This window comes from Salvelinus fontinalis, chromosome 6 (genome assembly GCF_029448725.1).
Source record: "Salvelinus fontinalis isolate EN_2023a chromosome 6, ASM2944872v1, whole genome shotgun sequence".
Taxonomy (NCBI): domain Eukaryota; kingdom Metazoa; phylum Chordata; class Actinopteri; order Salmoniformes; family Salmonidae; genus Salvelinus; species Salvelinus fontinalis.
This window is the reverse complement of record NC_074670.1, coordinates 77,834,479-77,849,119: the sequence shown is the minus strand read 5'-3', so window position 1 is coordinate 77,849,119 and position 14,641 is coordinate 77,834,479. Positions and strand designations below refer to the sequence as shown.

General features: G+C 41.8%; 1 protein-coding gene and 1 long non-coding RNA gene across 3 annotated transcripts in view; both read right to left on the bottom strand.

Annotated features, from left to right (window-relative positions):
• LOC129858488 (solute carrier family 25 member 48-like) overlaps window positions 1–10,271 on the bottom strand; it is a 10,760-nt gene extending 489 nt beyond the window's left edge. The window contains exons 1-7 of the mRNA XM_055927757.1: window positions 10,057–10,271; window positions 9,173–9,216; window positions 8,569–8,640; window positions 7,785–8,037; window positions 6,837–7,127; window positions 1,063–1,196; window positions 1–324 (exon numbers count right to left, since the gene is read on the bottom strand). The exon at window positions 1–324 is cut by the window's left edge and continues 489 nt beyond it. Of these exons, the coding sequence (XP_055783732.1) occupies window positions 220–324; window positions 1,063–1,196; window positions 6,837–7,127; window positions 7,785–8,037; window positions 8,569–8,640; window positions 9,173–9,216; window positions 10,057–10,102 (945 nt within the window). The 5' untranslated portion in view covers window positions 10,103–10,271 and the 3' untranslated portion in view covers window positions 1–219. The remainder of the gene's footprint in view (window positions 325–1,062; window positions 1,197–6,836; window positions 7,128–7,784; window positions 8,038–8,568; window positions 8,641–9,172; window positions 9,217–10,056) is intronic.
• LOC129858489 (uncharacterized) lies at window positions 5,036–6,830 on the bottom strand. 2 transcript variants are annotated; one of them, XR_008760042.1, is made up of 2 exons: window positions 5,239–6,830; window positions 5,036–5,201 (listed from the first exon to the last, which is right to left on the bottom strand). It is a non-coding gene; the product is annotated as an uncharacterized LOC129858489 (long non-coding RNA). The 2 variants fall into 2 exon arrangements; XR_008760041.1 differs by having other exon boundaries at window positions 5,036–5,162.
• Window positions 10,272–14,641: the final 4,370 nt, after the last annotated feature.

Sequence of the window (14,641 nt, the reverse complement as noted above, 5' to 3'; positions counted from 1 at the left end):
AGAAATTAGTATTTACACTTTACAAATACATTGTATTATGGCAATAGTGGAGATAATTCTCAACTAGAAAATGTCAAGTCGCTCCCCACTTTCTTTCTGCAAGGCTTTAAATGATCTTCCAGGTGAAAACCTTTTGGGGGGCGTTCAAGGACAAGAGGATAGCTGTCAGGATGATGTGTCATTCAGTGGACATACTGCATCATATTCCTGGTGTAGATACTAGAGACCCCTGAAGAACTGCAGAGAGAGTTCATAGCCCAGAAACATGGTGGCACTCATGGGGAAGCCTCGGATAGCATTCACTGAGGCTCCGCGGAAGAAGACCTGAAGAGAGAGAAGATAAATATACATATTATAAAAAAAAGGAATTAAATTAAACCCATGTTCATAATAGCCAACCAAACCAATATCTAGCTGAAACCACATGGTTCAAGCCTATTTAAGCTTATTCAGACTTTTTCAGGCCAAGTGCCTATGGTGTTAATGATTGTCAGGTATTGATCAAAATGTCCCTTCTCTGTCTCTGTCTGCCAAAACACACTTGAACAAGAACACCGGTCTGATCACTTGGAATGGGGGTGTGACACAACACTATCGATTTTTAACTATTTTGTTAAATCACAAACTGACCAAAACATGTTTGAACTCCCTCTTAAGATAGGAACGACCTCGGTAGTTTGATAATAACTTTTCTTTGGAACAGATCTCGTCTCCCCCTTGTGACTTTTACAGGACAGGTTGAGTTCACCTGAGTTGAACTTTTAAAACTGAAGGGACTAAAGCTTACAGCTACTAATACAGTCAGCAATAGTCTGTCACCACAGAGCTACACCAAAACCACACATACAGGCTACTGTATTCCTTTTCAAATTAAATGTGCTGACGAATCAATCTTAAAATTGCTACACTCTGGGCTGGTTTCCCGTACAAAGATGAGTCATATGATTGGACAAAAAAAAAAAGCATGCTCAAGGAAGGATCTTCACTGAAAGTGCTGCTTAGTCCAGGTCTATAGGCTTAATCTGAGTCCGGGAAACAGCCCCTGTGTGTCTGTTTGCTTACATGCATCCCCTCGGTCTTGTAGCTCTGGACGATGCAGTGTACAATCCCTCTGTATTTCCTTGTGTGGAGGGCGTCAGACTGTAGTCTGCTCTTCACCACGTCAGCTGGAGTAGCTGTGACCCACGAGATAGAACCTGTAGACACAAACATGTCAGGAGATTTACAGTTGTATTTTTTAATTTTTTAAAAACAGTTGATTACATTTTGGTAAACTTCATGTGATATCAAGATGTTTCTTCAAACACACTGAACAGGCAGTTTTAATTATTATTATTATTTTTATTATTATTTTTTAAATGTGCTGAAGACACTGCTAAAAAGTCACCTTTCAGTGGGAATGGAAGCTTTTTCCTTCTGTTCAATTTAAAATCTCCAAAACGGTCAAATGTCCTGTCGTTGTTGCTTTCCACACAAACTTTATTTATTTGACCAAAAACCTCAGACCCCCACTTACTGAGAACTACCTGGAGGGTAAACTACCTTGAGGGTAAACTACCAGCATTTTGGTATCTTTCAAGGATTTTATGTAATCTATCACAAGACATCTTGTGGCCCTTTTTGGTACTATTTTACCTGGCCACATCTGTGATAATATGGAGTAATTAAATATGATGATTTTAAAATTAAAATAGAATGACAAAGCTGTACAATATTATCCTAAATATAAACCATCAATTTAGTGAATAACATTGGAAAGTGGGGTACCTAGTCTGTTATTCAACTGAAATGTGTCTTCCACATTTAACCCAGCCCCTCTGAATCAGAGAGGTACGGGTGGCTGCCTTAATCGACATCCACATCTTCGGCGCCCGGGGAACAGTGGGTTAACTGCCTTGCTCAGGGGCAGAATGACAGGTTTTTACCTTGTCAGCTCTGGGATTCCATCCAGCAACCTTCCGGTTACTAGCCCAACGCTCTAACCACTAGGCTACCTGCCGTCCAACGCTCTAACCACTAGACTACCTGCCGCCCAACACTCCAACCACTAGACTACCTGCCGCCCAACACTCCAACCACTAGACTACCTGCCGCCCAACACTCCAACCACTAGACTACCTGCCGCCCAACACTCCAACCACTAGACTACCTGCCGCCCAACACTCCAACCACTAGACTACCTGCCGCCCAACACTCTAACCACTAGGCTACCTGCCGCCCAACACTCTAACCACTAGGCTACCTGCCACCCCTACACTAACCACTAGGCTTCCTGCCGCCCAACACTCTAACCACTAGGCTTCCTGCCGCCCAACACTCTAACCACTAGGCTTCCTGCCGCACAACACTCTAACCACTAGGCTACCTGCCGCCCAACACTCTAACCACTAGGCTACCTGCCGCCCAACACTCTAACCACTAGGCTACCTGCCACCCCTACACTAACCACTAGGCTTCCTGCCGCCCAACACTCTAACCACTAGGCTTCCTGCCGCCCAACACTCTAACCACTAGGCTTCCTGCCGCCCAACACTCTAACCACTAGGCTTCCTGCCGCCCAACACTCTAACCACTAGGCTTCCTGCCGCCCAACACTCTAACCACTAGGCTTCCTGCCGCCCAACACTCTAACCACTAGGCTTCCTGCCGCCCAACACTCTAACCACTAGGCTTCCTGCCGCCCAACACTCTAACCACTAGGCTTCCTGCCGCCCAACACTCTAACCACTAGGCTTCCTGCCGCCCAACACTCTAACCACTAGGCTTCCTGCCTCACCATGGTGTTTATTATGGGGGTTTCAGCATGAAATATATATTTTTATTTTTTATTAACACTCTTTTTACTATGTCAGTAGGATTTGGTTGTCAATGTTTTGGCGTCAAACTGGCAGCAGTTGGATGTCAATAGTTGGAAGAGTTAATTGAAAATAATGCCATTGTTGATTAGATGCTTTTTCATTAATTAAGCTTGAACCACATGGTCTAATAAAAAATTTAAAAAAAATCAACAACACCTTTCTCAAATATTCAAACGGAAGGAAGTGGTCATAATTAAGAGTTCTCTGTGGTTTGAGTGTCACTGTCATCTCAAAAAGTGTCTATTGGATAATGCTAATGTTTCAAACCCCCTTTTTGCATGAAAACTAGCGAAATGTTGGCGCCGCCATCAGGTTACCATCTAGCTGAGGTCTCAAATGTCATTCAGACAATGGAGTATTGACGGAACAAAAAGGGTGGAAGAACTCACTTTAACCTGCATTGGCTAATCAAAACCTAACATAGAGTAGAGCTGACTATATACACGTATACATTTTGTAAAAGTTATTCAACTATAAAATTACCAAAATTACTGAAGATTCCGGTAACCTTGGTAACAACCAGTAGCTTTGCAACCCTACTGAGAACTGAATCATCCCACATTTCATCAGGATCTCCGTGTCAAAAGGAAATGTTTTATTAGTCAATACAGCTCCGTGCTGTTTACTGGGATGACGTGTCAAATCAGTTGCTTACTCAGCTATACCTCTAGTGTCAGTGGAAAGGAGTAGACTAAAATCAGAGGTCATTCAACTCATGAACTAATCAGATTTGTCTTGGACCTATTACATCTGTCCATTGCAGTCTTTATCACAGCAGACTGTTGAGTGAGTCAGACCGTGTCATCATTTACGGGTCACAATCTGCTGGGTGGCTGTGTGAAGTAGGTCAATAATTGCATAATCAAAGAACGAGGTTTGGAAATGCTTTCCCTGGAACTTGACCTTTTAGCAGTGATGCCATCACATCAATAAGATGCAACAGGCAGCTGAGCAAAGCAACTGCCCAAAGATGCTGGGGTGCAGTGGAGGCTGCTGAGGGGAGGACGGCTCGTGGTAATGGCTGGAACGGAGCAAATGGAATGGCGGGTGTTCTGACGCATTTGATACCATTACACTGATTCCGCTCCGGCCATTACCACGAGCCCATCCTCCCTTAATTAAGGTGCCACCAACCCCCTGTGGTCTACAGCATAAACTAAGGAGGCAGATGAGGGCTAACCAAGGATTTAATCTAACTATGTTACTCACAATTTGAGTAATCCATTGGATTACAGTACTAACTACTTTTATTGTCATGTAATCAGTAACTGTAAATCATCCTCCCAACCCTGGGTAGGCCCATTCTCAAGATGGCATCATAAAATGGCATAAAGTAATGGCAAAGTTTTTATAGGTTTATAGGTGGTAGACAAGGTAAAGACAACTATTCAGCTTTGGACTTGACCCTAAGACTGTTAAGGTGCCGTTCTACGAAATGAGTGCCTTCTGGTGTACCTTTTGATTGTTTTTTAGTAGAAATTGTTCACAAATATTGAATTTTAAAAGCTTGTTATATTAAATAAAGTGCCCTTTAATATAGACCACACGGAGAACTAAAATCAATCTCATTTTGAATACGAAAAAAGGCTTGCTAAAGTGCATAAAGTTCTTCATTTTCACGTGTCCCTCCGTGTACTACAGCCTACAGTTTTAACGGGACGCTCCTTAGCAGATAACCCGAAGGAACGTTTTTATTTGCATAGCTAGACTATATTTTCCGCCAAGTCCACATAGCAGAAACATAACAATTCCTGCATAAATGATGAGTCCAATGGGTTTAGCCATTAGTTTAGAGCATGGTGATAGCATGGTGATAGCATGGTGATCGCAACCAGGGCCAGAAATACATTTGAGGACACCGCTGTCCATTTTTTCGTAATTATAAAAACATAATAAAAAAAAATATTTTGTTCAAAATAAATTAAGTCAATTATGGCTTAACATGTAAATATTTCTCCCAATGTTGATCAAAGCTCAGTACAATTAAATTATTGATCTGACAGTTCTAATCATGCCTGCCTCTCTGCAAACGAGTGGAAACATGGACAGTGTCTTGTTCGTTATGATCACCTGCGTCTCTGTGAACAGTGTCTTGTTCGTTATGATCACCTGCCTCTCTGTGAACAGTGTCTTGTTCGTTATGATCACCTGCCTCTCTGTGAACAGTGTCTTGTTCGTTATGATCACCTGCCTCTCTGTGAACAGTGTCTTGTTCGTTATGATCACCTGCGTCTCTGTGAACAGTGTCTTGTTCGTTATGATCACCTGCGTCTCTGTGAACAGTGTCTTGTTCGTTATGATCACCTGCATCTCTGTGAACAGTGTCTTGTTCGTTATGATCACCTGCCTCTGTGAACAGTGTCTTGTTCGTTATGATCACCTGCGTCTCTGTGAACGAGTGGAAACATGGACAGTGTCTTGTTCGTTATGATCACCTGCGTCTCTGTGAACAGTGTCTTGTTCGTTATGATCACCTGCCTCTCTGTGAACAGTGTCTTGTTCGTTATGATCACCTGCCTCTCTGTGAACAGTGTCTTGTTCGTTATGATCACCTGCCTCTCTGTGAACAGTGTCTTGTTCGTTATGATCACCTGCGTCTCTGTGAACAGTGTCTTGTTCGTTATGATCACCTGCGTCTCTGTGAACAGTGTCTTGTTCGTTATGATCACCTGCGTCTCTGTGAACGAGTGGAAACATGGACAGTGTCTTGATCGTTATGATCACCTGCGTCCCTTGGATTTGTGTGCCGGATTTGCAGGACATTCCCCACTCTCTAAAGCGGCTGGAGGCGTCCGCATACTTCCCAACCAAAACAGTTCGGAAGAGTTTGTGCATATATTATGATGCCATTTTGTGACGTTTTAGTTAATTTTGGACTTCGGTAAGGGGTTTTTCAGTTATTCGGGCACACAACATTTTTTCTTGATGCATGCAGGAGGAAGCAGAGAAGAAAGACAGAGAGAGGAAGCAAGCAGAGAGAGGTTAGTCCAGTGGTTGCCAAACTTGGGGTCGGGGCCCCATGTGGGGTCCCCTGAGAAAAATCTGTACTAATGTATTCAAACAAGTTATGAACTTAAAAAAATATGATATGTTTCAATATCTTCCCTATAGGCCAACATTAAAATGCTATCAACATGCAAACAATACATTTTCCTTTCTACCGGTGGTTGTTCGTCCACTGAAGTTTATAGTTTACCCATTACCCACCTTTTACCACTATTTACCACTGATTATACAAAATGGTAAGTAATTTTCTAATAATGAATGTGATAATACAAATCATCTGTGTGCTTCATTGATATCTGGTTGTCCGGAGCTTGATTAGTAATGCCTAGGAATACAAATGTGAATGCTATGTATTTAAAAAGAAAAATAGATACTGTATTAATGTAAAGAGTTGATGATTTTTATGCAATTCATCATTACAACTGACTGAACAGTCACTGATGCTACGTGTCAGTGTGAATCATTTCTCATATTTCCCCCCCGTTTCAGGGGTATAATATTACAATTGTTTAGCTAATAGGCTACATGCTTGTAGATGGACTGAGGTGAATGAAGCTATAGCATCAAGGTGATAATGGCTGGGGTCATTTTGGCTTGTTGTTGCTGTTCTCCAAATAGCATTTTTAAAAATGTCTTTAAATTGTATAGAAATGCAGTAAAGAAGCTTCAACTTTCAAAAAAATTCCTGAAAGGAGGGAAAGGTGGGTGGGTGGGTCACCCCCATCCGGACCTCACTAAAACTCAAACCCTGGTTACGGTCCTGCTAGCAAAGTCAGGATTGTGATTTTGATTTATGTATGGGCCCAATAACCCTCCACCAGTACATTCTCTGGCCTAGTGGAAACCAAAACGAGGCCACGGTTTCACCAGAACGCTCCTTTATCTGACCTAAAGGCTCATTTCTATTTGCTTCAACCAAGCACAACTAGCAACAGTAACATTACCATTCATCCGTAAACACCTTCCAGTTACCTGCCAGTCCTCCAGACACCCATACAGAACAGGGATGAGGTGATGACCTCCCTTCAGAGGATAGCCAGCGACGGAACAACGCGTAGGGGATGAAGTACAGCGTGTACCCAGGGACGTCTCTCAGGACCATGGCCCCGGCCCCTCTGTAAAGCCCCCGGATCCCCTCAGTCTGCAGTATGGAGCAGATGCAGTGGATGGGCCCTCTGTAGGTCGGCTGGCCCTGGAGAGACACGGAGCGCACAGCGATGTTACCGTTCCCGTTTCCGGTCGTCCCGGCAAGGTTCAGGTTCTCTAAAATACACAAGGAAACAAACAATAAAGATCAGACTGTATTTGACTTTATTGACCGCTCATGCTGAAAGAGGATAGTTTGGATTAAGGTTCAATCTTATGCGGAAGGAGGCTTTAACTATATACCAGAACAACAGGTGATGGTGAAGATTTAACCCATGTATTATGCCCTATACTGTAGGCACCATAAAGATCCATGGGGCAACACACAAGGACGTGTGGTGCGTCGCCATATAAAAAAGGTGCAGCAATTTCCATTTTCAAAACAGTGACTGATCACTGATGTAGGACATTGACATGTGATTATGACACCTTTTAGTTTATCAACCTTTAAGTGAGCTGGTTACAATCCACGGGATTTATCATCTCAAGTTGGCTCGTCTGAGTTGCTGTTGTGAAATATGAACGGCAGTTGAAAGACCGATGGGGCTCTGAACGTGAATAGGTAAATTATACGTTTTACGTGCTTCCTTGAATTGTCAACTATTCTAGACCTCTGAGTAAAGTCTCACTAAAATGAGCTTTCTAAACCCATGAGTACTATAGACACTGTACCTTCTAGAAAGGTCTAAAAGGATAGTTATACTAAAGGAAATACCTGCTAAAATAATTACCTTCTAGAATGGTCTAGAATGTTGTATTGGTATTTGACTTTACCTGCTAAACAGGGCAGAGTCTGCATCTGCAGTCTGATCTTAACCAGGTCGACCGGAGCGCCGAGTCCCACTGACATCAGCCCTGTCAACATGCTGGCCAGGGTCAGGTCCAACATGCCACACGGCTGCCTCTCGTCACCATGGCGGAACTTGCTTATAACCCTCTGTGTGTTGTTGAAGAACCCAAACACCACTGAGTTATACACGGTGATGCTGGCCAGCGGGAAGGAGAGACCCTTGAAGAAGCCAGCAACCTAGGATGAAGAAAAATACAAATGAGACGTTTTATGCAACAGTGTGTTCTGCAGAAGGTCTGCATCCCAGTATACCATTTGGAATTTGGCAACTGGAAAGTTTTTTCCCCCCCACCCCCCTGCCAGAGAGAGACTACATAGGGAGTATTCACAGCAAGGCTCAAGGATATTTGTTAAAACAAAGGCAGTTGCTTCAAAAGTAAAAACACATTTTTCCAGAACTGGTACAGCTAGGCCTACGGTATAATCTACAGATAAGAGTTTGTCAAATGAATTTAGGATGTTATAATTAACTTTTAGAGTAGTTGTCGAGGTTGACACTTATGTCCAAGGCCTCCGCAAGGAAACCATACCAATACCATGACGACAAATGGATTATCATGCCAAATATTATCCCATGGTCTCCTATGGATTACAATGGGACAATACAAAATGTCTCTGCACGATTGACTAAGTTGCTTTGGGTAAAAGTGTCTGCTTAAATGGTATATATTTACATTGAGACTACAAGAGCAGTGACATATCACGTACAGTTTCCTTTCTGTAGATTTGGAGGACACAGTGAAGGGTGTTCTTGTATCCTGTCCCAGCTTGCAGACGAGTCTGTTGTGTAAAAATCATAGAATGGGAAATGTTAAGAACTTCAACATTCCTCCTACATAAAACAATGGCCTACACAGTGTACAACATGTAGGCTAGGTGATGTGTGGTCACTCATGTTCATGTTACTGCAGGTCTATAGCCTACTAAATGGTAACTGTGTATGTGTAGAGAAACTATTCTTACATGTTTGGTAAAAACCCAAGGTTTGACATTAAGGGTTGATCTATTGCCTAGAGCTAGTGAACTGAACAGTTGGGCAAGTTGAGCCTGCTCTGAGGTTGCCTCCATTGATCTGTCTGGTTCCCCGCCATTGTTTAAATGAAAGAGACAATTGCCTTTCAGAACTTAATGTCAATCCCTGATTTAAACCTCATTGGACAGTTTCCTGGGAAAAAAAACAATTAAGCCTAGTCCTGAAACTCAAGATAAACAGAGAATCTTCATTGAACGTGCATTTTAGTCCAGGACTAGGCTTGATCAGTGTCTGGGAAACCAGTCCTTTACGTGTTGAACTGTGTGTCCTCATATGTACCTTGACTGTGTCCAGCGGATGACCGACAATAACACTGGAAGCTCCTATTGGAAAAACAGATGGAAGCCACGTTTAGGAGGAGTAAGGAGGGACGGATGGATAGAGAGAGAGAAAGAGAGAGTGAGAAAGAGAGAGAGTGTGAAAGAGAGAGTGAGAAAGAGAGAGAGAGGGGGAGAGTTAATATATAATGTTGTTTCAGTGGCTCCCTGCCTAGAACATCCAACCCTCCTCAGACAATAGAACTACAGTACCACAGATTTCAGGGCAAGTACAAGAGAGAACAGAAATAATCATATCCCGGCCAGACAGCCAAACACTACCACTGCTTAGGGATCATTCTGACTCAACATTTGCAATAACAAAACTTAGTCCGATAATGTTAATAACTACAGTAGGCTGCCTATAGGCGAATAACAGGCGACGAAGAGTGAAAACAGTTAACAGCATTCCACAGATACAGTATCATGTTGCAACTACTATGCCCCTACTGTCCGTTTAATGGTAGCGCGCCTTGCAGAAGTAGAATATAGAAAAGGAGAAAATAAATAGTCAAACATGTAGAACCGGTTATTTAATTATTAACTACATTTTGATTGGATGTTAAATGTTGAGGGTTTGATCAAAATGATCAAGTGTCCAGCGCTATGTGGGCAATTCGATTTAGAAAATCTGCGCATGTTCCAATTATTCATACATCTACTTTTTTTCTAATTGAACATAGATTAGATATAGGCCTACATAGCAAATATATTCAAATTAAAACAAATTATGATAAACAAAATCGATATGCAATAGTCCAATACTGCTCTAATCCCAAACTCATCCTCACATAATACATCTAATTCTACGGGTAATTGACTAGTTCAAAAATAACGGACACTCACCTCCAATCCACCCGGCAAGGAAGTCATCTAAGCGAAAACAATTCATTTCTGATTGATCTTAATTATTTTCTTCTGTCACTAGTCACCGGTGAACAGAAATCTTAAGTGTTTGGAATTCAACGTTGATACAGACACGCCGGGTAGGATATTTAAGAAGCAAAGTAACAAAAACGTGACTTTCCTAGCATCTATGTAAACCTCCAGATAGGTAGAGGAGGGTCTGTAATAAACATAAAAACAGCGATTGGGCGTCTCTACACCAATCAGCATGTAGGATTTATGTGTGACACTTGCCGTCTGATAAACAATGGGCAAATTTGTTTTGATGGCCCGGTGCCCCGGCTGAGTGGACAATTTGTTAAGGACCACTGGAATAGTCGGGAATGTACCAACTACTCTGAACCGGGGCACAGGGCCATGCATATTTGCCATGAAGCGGTTCAATCCGTTCTAAATAGTTTTTGCGGTTGGGAAGAAAAGAATATCATAAATACTGTAAGCCAAGAGGAATGGCGATGCAAACAAAATATAAACTTCATTGGCCACTTACATAATTATCCACACAGAGGGAGATTGATGCATTAAGCCAGAATTTTAGTACAAATGCATAATGGTAATGATGTCTAGGCTTTATCATATCACAAAACATTTACTTTATCAACTTATTTGGGCAAAACAAATAGACTCCATAAACGTTGTGCAACATAATGACAAATAAAATAATAAAAATGCTATTTTCATATTTAAAAGGCTATATACCAATCTAACCATATATATTGTGAAAGAGGAGATAACATGGGTTTGGACACACCCTAGAGGTATTGAGTAGAAAACACACAGATAGCACTTAAAGATAAGAAACCATTACACTGCAGGATGGAAAATTACAATAACAAAATGGTGCCAGAAGTGTTAGCGACAGATTTTCTGTTTGCCTGCACCTCTGGACTTCAAGACTCATTCAGAGAAAAGTGTTACTATAAAAACCTACACTTTTATTATCATTTGCATTTAGTGAAAGTATTCAGAACACTTGACTTATTCCACATGTTTTACACATTTTTGGTTGAGATAGAGACTTGAATCCAACATGAACATATTCATTATAACTTGTAGTTTCCATTTGAAATCAATCAAAACCTTTAACCCCTAGGCCAATATGCAGTGTCCATTTTTTGTTGAACCCTGGGTTGAACTGAAAAAATATCTGTTGATGACTTCTCTAATGCTGCAGAGGCCTAAATATCATAATTGAGGAAAAATGTATGAAATATGGTCACATTTATTTGCTGTGTTTTTATTTTTTATTTAACTAGGCAAATCAGTTAACCCTTGTGTTGTATTAAGGGTAAACAATGACCCGCCACTATGTTTAACAGCAGAGAAAATCCCCTAAATGAGGACTTTTCCGAGAGTGACCCCAACATTAGAAAAAGTGAAACATCGCCTTTGTTCATATTTCCATGAAAGCTGTACACCACCAGGGTACAAAGACTGTCTTAGGGTCATTTTTGAAAGACACACACACACACACACACACACACACACACACACACACACACACACACACACACACACACACACACACACACACACACACACACACACACACACACACACACACACACACACACACACACACACATTGACAAATTGAGATTCTGTGTGCTACCGATTGAATTCAGACAAAAATAAAACTTTATTGTGCATGTGCATCATCTCCCCTTCACGACCCCTCCACGACCCCTCCACGACCCCACACACACGACTCAAGGTCACAGACTAAATAAACAAAATTTCAGACAAAATAAACAAAATTTCAGACAAAATAAATATTTTTTGAAAATAATGATTTACTAATGGAGAATGCAGTCAGAGGCTACAAAGGTGCTGCAGATGACAGTCCCCCCAGTTGTCTCTTTGCTGAATCCATGACTGCACGTTTCAGTGCCCTACAGGTCGTAGATCTGATTTTCTTCAGATGTCCAGGAGGAACAAGAGAATAATGATTTAGAAGAGGAGATGGTATCTGAAGAAGAAGATTGGGAAGAATTCAACCCAGAGCACGATGCATCATCTTCAGATGAAGAAGAAATCCCCCAAGCTGAAAAAGAGACATTTTTGTCAAAGAACAGCAAAAGAACATGGTCCTTGTCACCATATGACAACCAGGGCAGGATGGCAGCAGAACATGTCATAAGGATGACCCCAGGGACCACAAGTTTCCCTTTCCCAGGACATCGCCTCATCACAACAGCCATCGAAAAAATCATTCTGGAGATGACAAATTTGAAGGGTTTCCGTAAATATGGAGACACCTGGAAAAGGATGGATGAGATTGGCCTGCGTGCCTACATAGGGCTGCTAATCTTAGCGGGTTTGTTTATGTCCCGAGGCGAGGCTACATGTAGTCTCTCTGGGATGCAGAGAGTGGAAGGCTGATTTTACGTGCCACGATGCCACTGAAAGTCTTTCACACTTTCTCAAGAATGCTACGATTTGATAACCGTGAGACAAGACCTGCAAGACGTGTGAGAGACAAACTGGCAGCCATAAGAGATGTCTGGGAGAAGTGGGTGGAGCGTCTGCCATACCTCTACAATCCTGGGCCTGAAGTAATAGTGGATGAGCAACTGGTTCTATTCAGAGGTACATTTTTATTTTCATATCTGTAATGTAAGGGATTTTCATTGTTCATTTTATTATGTATTGCTGTAATATCATTGATTTATGTGATTGTTTTCTGTGACACTGATACTAATTACTGATAGTAATCTCTTTTGTCAAAAGGTCGCTGTCCTTTCTGGCAGTATATGCCCAGCAAGCCAGCACAGTATGGCATCAAGATATGTGTGGCCTGTGACGCACAATCCAGCTACTCTTGGAAGATGCAAGTCTACACAGGGAAGCCGACCAGTGGAGGCCCGGAGAAGAACCAGGGGACGCAGATTGTGAATGATGTTATAGATGTACTGAGGGAGCACAATGTCACGTGTGACAATTTCTTCACCTCTTATGAACTCAGCCAGCAGCTCCTGAAGAAGAAGATCACCATGGTTGGCACAGTTAGAAAGAACAAGCCTGAGCTCCCCCGTGCACTCCTTGCAACAAGGGGGAGAGAGGCTTTCTCATCAAAGTTTGCCTTCACCACCACCACCACTCTAGTTTCTTACCTCCCAAAGAGGAACAAGAATGTGGTCCTCCTGAGCACACTGCACAAAGCGGCTGAGATCAGTGATCGTGAGGACAGGAAGCCAACCATCTTCCTGGACTACAACCACAACAAAGGAGGCGTGGACAACCTGGGCAAGGTGATTGGAACTTACAGCTGGAGGAGGATGACTGCCCGCTGGCCCCTGGTCATCTTCCATAACATCATTGCTGTGTCCTCATTCAATGCCTTCGTGATATGGAACAAGATCAACCCTAACTGGATGCCTGATAAGCGGAACAAGAGGAGGGTGTTCCTGGAGCAGCTGGGAAAGGCACTTGTAACCCCACACATTTATAGAAGGGAGCGCCTCCCCCGCACAGCAGCCTCTGCAGTGCTTGTGAAAGCTGTCCATGGGGCTGAATCTTGTCCTGATCCACCTGAGGCTGCAGCTGGGGCGGGCAAGAGGAGGAGATGCCAATTCTGCCTCCCAAAGAAGGACTGTAAAACAAATACTATGTGCTGCACATGTGAAATACATCTGCAAAGTCCATGCACACACACACACATGCATACTGTCCTACATGTACTAATTAGAGTTAATTGATTTATGTTACTCCCATTTTTGTTTTGTATCTATTATCTTATTTTATTGTTATTAATTGTTGTGGGTGGGGGCAATAATTTAAAAAATGGGATTAGACTAGTATTTTGACGTTGAATTCCTCATTGTATAGTATATAAGAATATATCACTATGTTGCCAATAAAGTTCAAGACTGTTATTGTTTCCCTTCAATAAAATGCATTCAAAACTACTTTCTGCACATTTCTGCTACTTTCTTAGGCTGTACAAGTGATCTTTCTTGCTAAAAAAAATATGTTTACACCTATGCAGTACCTTTAGCAATAATAATAATAAACCTCTACATTAGTAAAGAAAACAATTATGCTAGGTGTGTTGTAATAAAAATGACTGGTGTCCACTGATTAAATGAATTCCCAATCTGGCCCTCAAACCATCATGGTCACCTAATAATCCCCAGTTTACAATTGGCTCATTCATCCCCCTCCTCTCCCCTGTAACTATTCCCCAGGTCGTTGCTGCAAATGAGAACGTGTTCTCAGTCAACTTACCTGGTAAAATAACGGTAAAAAAAAAATAATAATAATAAAAAAATAAAATAAAAAAATGCAGTCTTCCTGCATTGTGAAGAGGAAAAACCCAGATATTCACAGAGTTTGTGATGAATGACAAGTTGTTTCTTAATGCAAAACAGATTTGAGGTTTAAAATTCAATTAAGCTGCTTTATTTTAGGGGTTTAGTGAAGGCGGGTAATTTTTTACCCTTAGGACAAGGGTAGTACACAGAACATTAAGCCCACACAAGGTTTAAGAACAAATTCTTATTTACAATGAAAGCCTACACAGGAC